Source organism: Aotus nancymaae, unplaced genomic scaffold (assembly GCF_030222135.1).
Source record: "Aotus nancymaae isolate 86718 unplaced genomic scaffold, 86718_ANA_hifiasm-v0.15.2.pri h1tg000006l, whole genome shotgun sequence".
Classification (NCBI taxonomy): Eukaryota; Metazoa; Chordata; class Mammalia; order Primates; family Aotidae; genus Aotus; species Aotus nancymaae.
Window position 1 is genome coordinate 75,496,108 of NW_026988417.1, and position 13,139 is coordinate 75,509,246.

A 13,139-nucleotide genomic window follows, 5' to 3' on the forward strand; every position below is an offset into this window, starting at 1 on the left:
TTCTCTGTCTCTTTTTTATGTGGCGGTGCTAAATTTAAAGCAAATGGAAAAACAACAGAATGAATGTTACAACAAAAGATATTGTATCAAACAAACTAACCAAGACAAGTTTGTTGGGAAGGTTTTAATTAGCTGAGCTTTGTGCACATTCAGCCAAGTTCCAGCATGGTGCATAGAACTTTGGCAACCAAATCACTATGGCATGTGATGGTGATTGACCTTACTTTGAAGCAAATTATTACTTCCAAGAATTATAATGCTGCAACTTCTTGGATACAGCAATCCTCATTTTAAGGACATCTTTTAGATAGAAAATTTTAAAACAAAACAATACGAAGCAAAACAAGAACAAAAAAGTTATATTGTTTAGAACTATCTAGCCATCCAAATGACATGCCATGAATATCTACCAGCTTCATGATTATATGTCAACCTACAGCTGTTTACATAAAGAAAGGCTTTACCAGGGGCCCGGTTAGTTGAACAACACTCAACACCCTGGCCTTGAGCCTCTTCTCTGTTTTTCTTTTCTTTTTTTCTTTTGTTTTTTCAGATGGAGTCTCACTCTTTTCCCAGGCTGGAGTGCAGTGGTGATCTCAGCTCACCGCAACTTCTGTCTCCTGATTCAAGCAATTATCCATCCTTAGCCTCTCCAGTGGCTGGGATTACAGGCCCGCACCACCACACCCGTCTAATTTTTGTATTTTAGGTAGAGCCGGGTTTTCACCATGTTGGCCAGGCTGGTCTCAAACTCCTGACCTCAACTGATCTGCCTGCCTTGGCCTCCCAAACTGCTGGGATTATAGGCATGAGCCACTGCACCTGGTCCGTTTTTTTCTTTTATGAGATATAAAGCTAGTACAGCTTCTGACCATATCTTTTGCTTGAGTAAAGCAGAAGCTTGCATTTTCTAAGCTTGTTTGCTATCGATTCCCATAGTTTATGATAGAGGAAGAGACCAAAGCCATCACTGGTTCTAGTTCTTACATAGTATAGATGACAAAACAGAGGTCTTCAATATTTTTCCTTTGGCTGTTCACAACAAAGTAACAATGCGAATATTTCTTTGTGGTATAGAGAGAGGCCAAACAGTCAGGTAATGTATAAACAAAACCACATCAAAATGACCTATCCATGTCAGTGTCTTAAACTGACCCAAGCGCCTGGCTTCAGATGGATTGAAAAGGTGGTGAAAAGGGACAATACTTAAGGTTTTTTTACATAGAGTCAAAATCAAGATACTCACTTTTAAAACAATGATTTGAAACCATCCAGGCCAAAATACCCACTTTGAGATCCTTTGTCCCCTGGTTGGCCATGGCGCAGCTGTGTGCACATTCTAACACGCTGACTCGAAGAGTTTGGATCCCATATGTTGCAGATAGTGCAGTCTCGAAGGAGCTGCAGACAACGGTGCAAACAGATGTGCTCATTGGTTGGCATATCTGAAATAAGCACTTTATGATGCTAGAAATATAAGTGCCCTTTAGTTCAGAGGAGGAAATAGAAGGCAGTCAGCGCTAACAGAGCCCTTCTTGCATTCATGGGCAGCAATTGCAGGGCCAGGAAGGAGCTGAAGTGAGTCTTCCCTGTCCTTCTGCCTCGGGAGTCAGAACCTGCTTACGGGAACTGGAAGACATTGCCTACATGACCATTCCACCTGCCTTTGAGATACTGGAGATCCCAGTTGGCCTAGTTCATCTCCACCAATGCTCACATCATGTACCTTATAGTGAGCTCCCCCACCCCATGCAGCAGCGTTGCCACGCAGCTCAGAATAAGGATGCAGCCTTACATACAGCTCCTGTGTTTTGCAGTACATGTGCTGTGAGCACAGGCTTATGGGAAATCCGGTCATAAAACTACAAACATACCCTTGCCATGGTGGGGCCCAGTCATTTTGTCCACCCACAGCATAGGGGTTGCTGGCTCTGTCTAGCAGCTGGTACCTCTAGAAGAAAGCAACTTCTGAGACTTCTGGCCGGGCATGGTGGTTTACACCTGTAATCCCAACATTTTAGGTAATCCCAACATTTTAGGTGGCTGAGGTGGGCGGATCATCTGAGGTCAGGAGTTTTGAAACCAGCCTGGCCAACATGGTGAAACCCCATCTCTACTAAAAAAAAAAAAAAAAAAAAAAAGCCGGTGTGGTGGCATGCACCTGTAGTCCCAGCTACTGGGGAGGCTGAGCAGGGAGGATTGCTTGAACTCAGGAGGTGGAGATTGCAGTGAGGGGAGGCTGCAGTGAGCTGAGATCGTGCCACTACACTCCAGCCTGGGTGACAGAGCAAGACCTTATATTAAAAAAAAGAAAAGAAAGAAAGAAAGTGACGGAGGAGGGAGGGAGGATGGGAGGGAGGGAGAGAGAGAAGAAAGGAAAAAAGAAAGAAAGAAAGAAAGAGAAAGAAAGAGAAAGAAAGAAAGAAAGAAGAAAGCTTCTGAGATTCCTTTCAGTGGTAACGTTGAGAGTTGCCTCATAGAGGATTGAGAACAAGTGGGAGGAGGGCATTAGTAGATCCCCAGCGGTGAGGGATTCAGATGGCTGGTTGAAGGTAATGCCATCTTTTTTCCATAGTAAACGCAGGCCAGGAGCTGTAAGGAATGGTATTCTTTTGCAGGGCAAAGCCTTCACAGCCCTAGCTAGCCCAGGCTGCTATTAGCTGATATTTTCCTTTTGGATCCTGTGAGGTAGTCACGGCCAGGATGTGGCTGACTGTTCTTCCAGATGGGGAGTCGCAGCACCACAGCGCCTGAACGGAGAGGGAAAGAAGGCTGTGTCGGACCCACAGAAGCTGCTGGGACAGCCAGGCTTGTTGCCCTGAGACAAGGCTTCCCTCCTCTTGCTTCTGATGTTGCACTTATAGAAGTCAGGAACATCCTCGAGGTGGGATGGGGGCTACAGACTCTACACTCTACAGGGAACTAGCAGAGGGAACAAGGAAAGGAGTTTCCAGTCATTTATAGCACATCCTTGACGTAGAGGAAGGGGAAGGAGTTTGATTAACACCCTGAGCTAAAAATGGGAATTTTTTTTTAAAAAGGATTATAAAGGTTAGGGTATTTCTTTCCTTCCTTGTTTTTCACATGAGCAGCCACTGAGAACACAACTGGCTTTCAGTCCCCTTTGTAACTGGGGACAGGAGGAAAATGGACAAATGAACCTCACAGATAATCCCCAAAGCTCACTCTCATCTATGAGCTTCAACCTCTCCCCTCCACAAATCTTCTGTTCCAGGTCCTGATGAGCTGACATTGCAGACCAGAGCCGTCCTCTCATGCGAGGCACAGTAGGGAGGCCAGGGGTGCAGAGGGGTACAGGGGGCCACGCAGAGGCCTGGTACTGAGGGAGGCACACGGCCGTAAAGACTCCCCAGAATGGCAGAGCTGGACAGGTTAATCCAACCCAGTTGGTTCCTTTATGGAAGGTGAAACCAAAGTTCTCAGAGGTTAGGGCCATCCGGTTAGTTAGCAAAACCAGGCCCAGAAAATGGTTCACTTCTGGTGTATGGCTCTCTGCACCATATCCCAGCCTCTGGCTTGTGTGTGGGGCATGCTACTCACCCTCAACTGATGTCTCTCGGGGCTGTGCCATGCCCCAGGCACTGGGATGAGGCCTCTCGATTAATCGAATACACATAAATGTGGCTCTTCCTGTCATGTTGACAAGGACACCGAGGGTGAGAGAGGCTCTGTAGGTTAGTAAATGACAATTTCCTATGTCATATTTCAGCCTTAACCCAAGTCCCAGATAACACAGCAAGTCAGATCAAGAGTTAGAGTTCAAATTCAGGTTCTTAGAATTCCAGGTCCAGTGTTATTTCTACTACCCCATTAAGCCATAGAGCTTTCTGTAATAGTTTCTCTCATTAAATTGTTTTTCATGATGGGTTACATTTATTTTAATTGCTTCATTGCATTTTGGGAATACATAAAATACATGCAAGGTTTTTTAAAACCAAGAACATTCTATCCGTCTAGCCTCAGTCTGTGTTCTAACATTCAGATTCTACTATTCCCACACCCTCCCAATTTTGACCTTCTATGTCCCAGAGAGGATGAGTGCTAACTTGAGAGGTGTTTCAAATTCAAAGTCAGGCATATGAGAACGTGTCTGACTCATCTCTGTTGCTGTCGTCGAATGGTAGGGCTGAAGGGTACCTTAGGCGAGAGTCTGGTTTAATTCCCTCTCTTTTCAGAGAAGGAAACTGAATCCAGAGAGACATGTTTCTCAAGGCCACAGAGCTGGCCAGTAGCAGAGCTGGGGACTTGAGGTGAACTGACTTGGCTCCACTGTCCCAGGCTGGCTCCATGAATCTGCTGTGATGCCTGTGGCACACATGCTATTGGAACTGCTTCCCCTGGGCTCCCCTCACCTAGAAGCAGGGGTGGGTGCTTCTGAAATAAGCCTTGTAGGGATGAGATTAAAGACTGGACGTGGGGAGATCACTTTCTTAAACGGAAACTTTCAAAAAATGGATTGGTCTTTCTAAGGCCACCTTGGATAGATAGGTTTGGGAAATAACTCCCAGAGCTACTTTCTGTTAAGATGCTCCTTAGACCTGAAGGAAACAATAACAGGGAAGACACTAGTGCAGTCTAACCTTTGTCCACTTCTTCCTCCAAATCATTCCAATCCTAAGTCATTCGCGGGCTCTGCTGTAGAAAAAAAGATGGCACTCAGGTTCAGAGGAGGGAGGTTCCAGATTTATTTGGTCTAGCTGAGAAATACCCTCCTTTTGTGGAAAGATTCCAAATAGCTGTTCCAAATGTAGTATTTTTGATTAATGGACAAATAAGTAAGTTTAGTACTTTTAGGAGTCACAGGTGCACATATACATTCCCAATTAAGGACCATTTTACGTCATGTTGATACAAACTTATCTTGGAATATGACTGCCCTCCACCCACACTCCATACAAGGTCTTAGCAATGTGTGACTGGAATATGAAGCAGCTGAAAAATGCTAGTCACATCCAAAGGGTCCTTACATGATGATCTAGCCTGGTACCCATCAATGACTAGAATACCACTTAACTGCAGACAGGCTAAGAAGGTTCTATCTGACGGCAGGGGCACAGCTGCTTTGGGGCAAAAGATAGGGAGAGACTTCGGTGGTGCAGAGGTGAGGCTGAGAGAGGCAGGACTAGAGTGAAAACAGGAGTCCATCTCCTCCACCTCTGGTAACTATTGGTGGGACCTGGAGAGGGGAAGGTGTCCTTCATGCTCCTATGGGTGACATACAGGAACAGATTCCCATTTATCATCTATAAGCACTCTTAGTGACTGCTGGTGAGTGAGAATCAGGGAACAATACCACTGGGAGTTCTGCATTCCAAATAAACCTTGCTGGCTTCCCCTGGCTGTTGCCTAAGCCCAATAGGATAGGACAAGCCTGGCCTCAGGGGCTGCTCTCAGGGGCTGTTGTTAGCCCAGAGCCCAAATCCAATGCAAGTCATACAGTCATCATGACGCATCAAGCACTCTGTAAAGAACATTCTCTAAATAGCACTGAAGTATGTGGACAAGAACACCAGTGAATTAATAATCATTTATTGTAAATCACTCACAGTTTACACATTATCAATGGCAAAATAACACTGTTAAACACCTGCTGGATGAAGAACTTCATTGTGACAATTTCCAATTGGCGTCATATCTTCTTCTAAAATTTAAAATGTTAACTTTTAAATCCTATATCTTTTCTGAAAATATCTATCTTCAAAGTGCTCCAATACCAACACTATAAGCCCTTTCTTTTGCTCTAACATCTAACACAAAGGGCACGCTGTCCCATTAATTCCACATGCTCTTTACAAAGCAACTTCACACACAAAATTTTTTAATCTAGAAGCTACATAATGATCACTTTATATTTTGCTGCAAAATCAATGAAGGCTGCATGCAGGTGAAACATTAGTAGACACGGAATTCTAGAAAACTGTTGGTTCTTAAGATCTGACGGCCTGATGTGGAAAATTAATATGCTTATTTAGCAGAAGTAGCTGAAGTACATGCATCAGTGGCTGGGATCAATTAGAATATAAATTAGGTGTTTAAACATTTAAACAAGAGCTTAATTTGAGCTTAATTTGATGTCTGGCATGTCTGAGTTATACACCTTTAAGATGACAATGGCAAACAGAAGAAAATCAAACATCTAAACAGGCATGATTTATACAGTGGGTTGGGCTTAAGCCTCAGAACACGAAACGAGCTGGGCGGTGAACAAATCTCTCTGGAAGCAAAGACAGTAGAGCATTAACAAGCTATAAACACGGCAAAAAAAATATCCAAGAGTCATTTCCTGTATTCTCATTTTTTTCAGTTTTTGATTCTCTTAAGCAAACAAAAAACCACACACACACACAATAATTACAAAACAGACACATTCTTTAGTTACCGCATAGACCCCCGTTCTGTCTTCTACCCTGCCTCTCTGCTCCTTCAGATGGTTGTTTAAAAGTAATGCCAGGTTAATTGGTAGAAAATAAAACAAATGCTCTCCTGAAGCACACTGAAAGAATATTACATTCCTTCATCCTGTCAGGGTTAGCAACATGTTCAAGCACATGACAATGTATAGTTGACGTATTTTAGCTACAGCGATTAAATCACATGTCCATATTCTAATGTTAAATCGTACTAATCATGACTTTAAAAGTTTTTTTCGGCTGGGTGTGGTGGCTCACGCCTGTAATCCCAGCACTTGGGAGGACAAGGCGGGAGGATTGCCTGAGGTCAGGAGTTTGAGACCAGTCTGGCCAACATGGTGAAACCCCATCTCTACTAAAAATACAAAAAATTAGCCAGGCATGGTGGCATGAGCCTGTAATCCCAGCTACTTGAGAAGCTGAGGCAGGGGAATTGTTTGAACCAGGGAGGTGGAGGTTGCAGTGAGCCAAGGTCATCCCACTGTACTCCAGCCTGGGCGACACAGCGAGACTACGTCTCAAAAAAAAAAAAAAGTTTTTTCATTGATAATTGTATTTCAACATTTTTATTTTGAGACAAACAAAAAAATTCCCAAACCACATAGTTTCCGTTCCTTCCCCACCCTCTGCCCCCTCCCACGATCCAATGTACAAGAGAACTATTGTAACAAAAGCCATGAACTGAGGTGGCAATGGCAGACTGCAGGACGGCTGTTCCAGGTTCAAGCACTGCCATCTCCAGTCCTGGCCTTCCGGGCCTTGATCATCGGCTTGGTTGCCCGTTTGCGGTCAGTGGCCAGCCCCAGCCAGCACATGAAGTCAATGAACCAGGTGGTTGGGTTAAAATTTAAGCCAAATTCACTCGCAGAGTAGTCAAAGGGAAAGGTGTGATGGTAATTGTGGAAGCCTTCACCTGGAAGACAAAGTGGGCATGGAAATAACTCAATCACAACTTCTTTGCACAGATTTTTTTTTATCACCTATTTTTTCAGGATTTGCTGTTTGCAGAATATGGTGTCAGGCTCTGAAGAGCAAAAGACTTGGTTACTGCCTCCAAAGGCATTGACTTACTTAGCTAAATAAACAATATGAACAGAAAAATAGCAATAAAGTTATCAACATCATCGAAAGATTAATTTTCCTGTGTGAACTGTGACATGATACCATGACTTCAGAGCTATTCTTCTTAAGGTAAATGCTAAATGGCTGGTAACAGATCATTTTGATGTACAATTATTTTTTAAAAATAGTCTCTGTGGGCTGGAGTGATTAAAAATCCTTTTTTGAGGAGCTCAGAAGAGATAAATGAGAATCATTCAAATAGGTAAGTAAATTAAATATCTTTAAATATCCAGAATGTACTTATCTGTTATTCTACCCCTTCCAGTGGCCAGTGGGCAGCTTTTACTCTCTTAATTTTTATAAAAGATGTACTCATGGGAGCTCTCATGGCTTCTCTTATTTGATTTTTTAAATTTCTTTTACGTATTTTTTAATTGACAAATAAAATTTGTATATATTATGTACAACATGTGGTTTTGAAAGATGTATACATTTTGGAATAGTTAAACTGAGCTAAGTGACGTGCTTTCCCTCACATACTTACATTTTTGTGATAAGAACACTTAAAACCTACTCTCGGTGATTTTCAAGAATACAATACATTGTTATTAACTGTAGTCACTATCACCATATTTTACAATAGACCTCCTGAACTCGTTCCTCTTGTCAAACTGAAAATTTGTACCCTTTGACCAACATCTCTCAGCCCCTCTGCCGCTGCCTTTGGTAACCACCATTCTACTCTGCTTCTATGAGTTCAGCTTATTTAGATTCCACATAGAAGTGAGATCATGCAGCGTTTGTCTTCCTGTGCCTGGCTTACTTCACTTAGCATAATGTCCTTCAGGTTCATTCAAGTTGTTGCAAATGACAGGACTTTCTTCTTTTTAAAGGCTGAATAGTATTCCATTATGCATATATGATACATTTTCTTATCCATTCATCTGTTGATTCTACATCTTGACTACTGTGAATAATCCTGTTTAAACATGGGAATGCAGCTATCTCTTCAACATCCTGATTTCATTTCCTTTGGATATATACCCAGAAGTAGGATTGCTAGATCATATGGTAGCATTATTTTTAATTTTTTTGAGGAACCTCCATACTGTTTTCCATAATGGCTGTACTAATTTACAGTCCCACCAACAGTGTGCAAGGGTTCCCTTTCTCCACATCCTCACCAACACTTGTTATCTTTTACCCTCTGATAATAGTCATTCAAATAAGTGTGAGGTCATATCTCATTGTGGTTTTAATTTGCATTTCTCTAATGATTAGTTCATTTGATTTTCAAAAACAGCTTTACTGAGATAAAATTCACTTACCATACAATTCACCCTCTTGAAGTATACAACTGAATGGCTTTTGATATATTCAGAGAGTTATGCATCCATCACCACAATGAATTTACAAGATTTTCATTACTCTCCAAAAAGCCCCACATGCCTGAGCCATCACCCCTCAACCGCCTCCCACCCCCTACCAGTCCTGTTTTCTCTCTGTAGATTTGCCTATTTTGGATGTTTCATATAAATAAAATCATACAATGTATAGTCCTTTGTGATTGGTTTCTTTCACTTAAAAATGTTTTTGAGGTTCATTCATGTTGTATCAAGTATCAGATCTGCATTCTCCTTTTACTGCCAAACAGTATTTCATTATATGGATGTACAACATTGTACATATCCATTCATCAGTTGATGGACATTTGTGTTGTTTCCACTTTTAGTTATTATGAATAATGTTGCTGTGAACATTCATATACAAGTTTCTGTGTGGACATATGTTTTCATTTCTCTTTGGCACAAATGTAGGAGTGGAGTTGCTGGATCATATAGTAACTATTTTTAAAGGTTTGAGAAACTGTCAGACTCTTCTCTTACTTCTTAAGTGGCTACTGGTCATCATATAGTTCTCCTGTTGACCATGTTTAAAGGATTTTGCTCTACAGTGAGTACCTCAAGATGGATCTATCTGTGGTCTGCAATTTTCTTTTAAATTTAGGCCATCCATACCTTGCATATTGTCTCCCCCCCTCATCATTTTTAGTGTTTTTCCTGGATTAAACGGCAGTATGGAAAAGTTTCTTCACCCTATTTTCAGAAATAGGCACTATGATGTATTCCCCACTCTACTGCACAACCGCATATGGCAAGAGCTTTCCAAGGACCCTGGGGAGGCAAACTGCCTGGGAGTCCAGTGTTGACCTGAATAGGCTTATAACCAATACCCCGCTCCTTAGGGTCCGTGTCACGGCCACACTGCCTGAGTCTCCTGGCCCATCCATCCCTCCATAGTGACGGTCCATCTTGTCCCCACTTCTGTCTACTCTCAGAATCAACACTAGCCACAGCTCCCCTCATTACAGTCCTTTCAGAAGATGCAGGACGAGAGGCAGGGAAAGCCATAGGAAGGGTCAGGACATGGCTCCTCCTGTTTTCCAAGGCACTTTCTCCCTGCGTATGCAGTTAATCCATGACTAAATGTGGTGTTCACGCCACCTGCTGTTGCTGCCATCAGTGTAAGTTGACAAGAACTTTGATCCCTGGGGTCTGAAAACCAGATGGCCCAAATGAAGTGATGGCAGAATCTCATCACCGAGTGAACTTTCCTACTGTTTGATCTCTGTGCTCAAGGCGCAGCTTACCAAGAAGACTGAGTTGCGTCTATAAAGGTAGGGCTAATATTTCTTAATCACCTGTCATGTGCCAGGCACAGTGCTAAGTGCTTTAACAGGTATTAATTCCTTTAGCCTCATGCCGCTGAAGTAACTGCTATGATTATCCCTGCTATGATTAAAACAAGGACGTAAATGCACAGAAGGGACAAGTAAGTTGCCTAAGAACACATGACTAGAAATAAAAGCAACGTCACGAAGGCTTGTTTCATGTAAGCACTGCTGAGAACAGCCTGTATTGACTCATCTAACCCTCTAATGAGCCCAGGAGGAGATAAGTGCTACTGTTACCCCCACTTTACAGATAGGGACACAAAATGTAGAAGAGCGGGTGACTTGCCCAGAGAGTAAGTGGAGGAACCAGGACCCAACCAAACTCACTGACTCCAGGGGCCTCGCTCTTAACTGTTTTATGGTCCCGTGAGATGCCAAGTCTTATTCCTCCCATGTCTTTGTTTGAAGGCCTTTTTGCTTAAGCTCTGCCAAATGATTGGACAGCTGAGGCTAGAATGGCCAGTGCAGTTTGAGAGAAAAGTCAACTGCTGCTTCTCCTTTAGAACATTTCCATGGTGATGATCAATAACTACTAGTTATTGATCATCCGCTGCAGGCCAGGCACTGTGCTAAGCAGCTTACATGTTCTTATGAAGTAGGCATTGCTATTCCCGTTTCACAGATAGGAAAGCTGTATATCAGAGAGATCATATAACTTGTCCAAGAATCAGGATCCTAAAGCCAAAGCTCCTTTGGCAGGCCAAGGAGGGCAGATCACTTGAGGTCAGGAGTTTGAGACCATCCTGGCCAACATGGTGAAACGCTATCTCTACCCAAAAAAAAAAGAAAAAAAAATACAGAAATTACCCAGGCATGATGGTGGAGGCCTGTAATCCCAGCTCCTCAGGAGGCCGAGGCAGGAGACTTGCTTGAACCCAGGAAGCAGAGGCTGCAGTGAGCTGAGATCGTGCCACTGCACTCCAGACTGGGCAACAAAGCAAGAATTCATCTTAGAAAAAAAAAAAGCCAAAGCTCACGTTCACTGCACTCCAATCCACTGCTTCTCTTTACTGATTCCACAAAACTACTGAGAGGCCAAGAAAACCTGGGCCATCATTCTCCCCACTGGCCCTCAACACCCCTACTCACCAATGGCACCCAGAGTGACGAGCGGGTTCTGCCGAGGGCTGATGTGCTTGTCATAGGGCCGGTTTCCATACATGTGGGCGGCACTGTTGACCAGCCAGGTGACATTGAGTGAGATGGTGTAGCGGAGAATGGAGGCTAAGAAGTAGGAATTCCACAGACTCTCTCCCCAGATGTACCAGGGCACCAGCGTGGGGACCACAAAGCACATGAGCACCACGGAGATCTTATAGTACCTGTAGGGCAAGACACCGTATCACCATGACGACCCACTGATGGGAGAGGGGATGGGCTGAACAAGTCGCTGGAAAAATCAGAAAAAAGCCAAAGGAGGGAACTGTGCCACTCAGCTCCTTCAATGCTTTTTATACACAGAGGCCTGTAGTGTGGGGGTCACAGGACCCATATACCTGCAAGGGTGAGGCAGGTAACACAGATTTGACAACTGGGACAGGTAGAATGCTATAGGAAGTGGTAGGCCCTGTGGAATCCTTCAGAAGAATTTCAGTATAGTCAACATTGTGCTGGCCAAACCCATGTATCTTAGAGCTACATTTATCCCACAATCCACCAGTTCGAGATAGTGCCAAGAGGTTTTTTCATCAATCAACCTGATATTCAGGTTTTCTCAAATAATTTTAAGAAATATTTAATGCTTCTTAAATAATTTTAGGTACATGATTCTATACTAACTCACCTTGGTAAAAAGGTAGACAGTATTCCACCCCAAAAAAGTTCTTTGTCCATCAGAGACTACATTCCAAACCAGCAAAAAAATAAACAGTAAGTATAGAAACAGGCATGGCCACATAACAAAGTAATCATTAAAAGGCAAATGACTGGCTGAGCATGGTGGCTCATGCCTGTAATCCCAGCACTTTGGGAGGCTGAGGTGGGCAGATCACAAGGTCAGGAGTTCGAGACCAGCCTGACCAACATGGTAAAACCCCGTCTCTACTAAAAATACAAAAAAATTAGCTGGGCGTGGTGGCATGCACCTGTAATCTCAGCTACTCAGGAGGCTGAGGCAGGAGAATTACTTGAACCTGGGAAGGGTAGGTTGTAGTGAGCCAAGATTGCGCCCCTGCACTCTAGTCTGGGCGACAAAGACTCTGTCTCAGAAAAAAGCAAATCACCCATAGTTTGAGTTCTGGACCTACGTATCCAGCAAGCAAACATTTACTGAGTACCTACTATGTGCCAGGCCCTGAGTGTTACTGATACATGAGTTAAGTGCTGGCAATTCAAAGACAAGTTAGGTGGAGCCCCTGCCCCAGGCTTCAGCCAAGTGAAGCCACTGCTCACCGCCCTCTTGCCAGGCAGGATTGCCTCTAGGCAGGGGCAGGAGAAGGGCTGTAATGTGAAACTATCTGAAGCTACCTATTTATAGCGTGTTCCTCCTCGGCCTCCCGCAGCCTAATCAAGTTTCTGGAAGGCCTCTGTTAAGATACACATGTATGCACTGGGAGTGCAGGCACAGTGTGAGGGCATGAAATTTGATAGGCAGAAGACTCTGACCTGAGTCCAGATCTGATTATGTATGCTGAACATACCTCTTTTTTCTTTTTTTTTCTATTGTATGGTTCTTTCTTTTTAAAAATTTTATTTTAAGTTCCAGGATACATGTGCAGGATGAGGAGGTTTATTACATAGGGAAATGTGTGCCATGATGGTTTGCGGCACCTGTCAACCCATCTCCTATTTGTCCTGATGCTCTCCCCTCCCTGCCCCACTGACAGGCCCCAGTGTGTGGTGTTCCCCTCCCTATGTCCATGTGTTCTCATTGTTCAGCTCCCACGTGAAAGTGAGAACATGCGGTATTTGGT

At 43.5% G+C, this 13,139-nt stretch overlaps 1 protein-coding gene across 1 annotated transcript in view; it reads right to left on the bottom strand.

Annotated features, from left to right (window-relative positions):
* Nucleotides 1–5,534: 5,534 nt before the first annotated feature.
* SCD5 (stearoyl-CoA desaturase 5) overlaps nucleotides 5,535–13,139 on the bottom strand; it is a 169,774-nt gene continuing 162,169 nt past the window's right edge. Inside the window, exons 4-5 of the mRNA XM_012447059.3 lie at nucleotides 11,317–11,549; nucleotides 5,535–7,344 (exon numbers count right to left, since the gene is read on the bottom strand). Coding sequence (XP_012302482.1) covers nucleotides 7,154–7,344; nucleotides 11,317–11,549 — 424 coding nt within the window. The 3' untranslated portion in view covers nucleotides 5,535–7,153. The remainder of the gene's footprint in view (nucleotides 7,345–11,316; nucleotides 11,550–13,139) is intronic.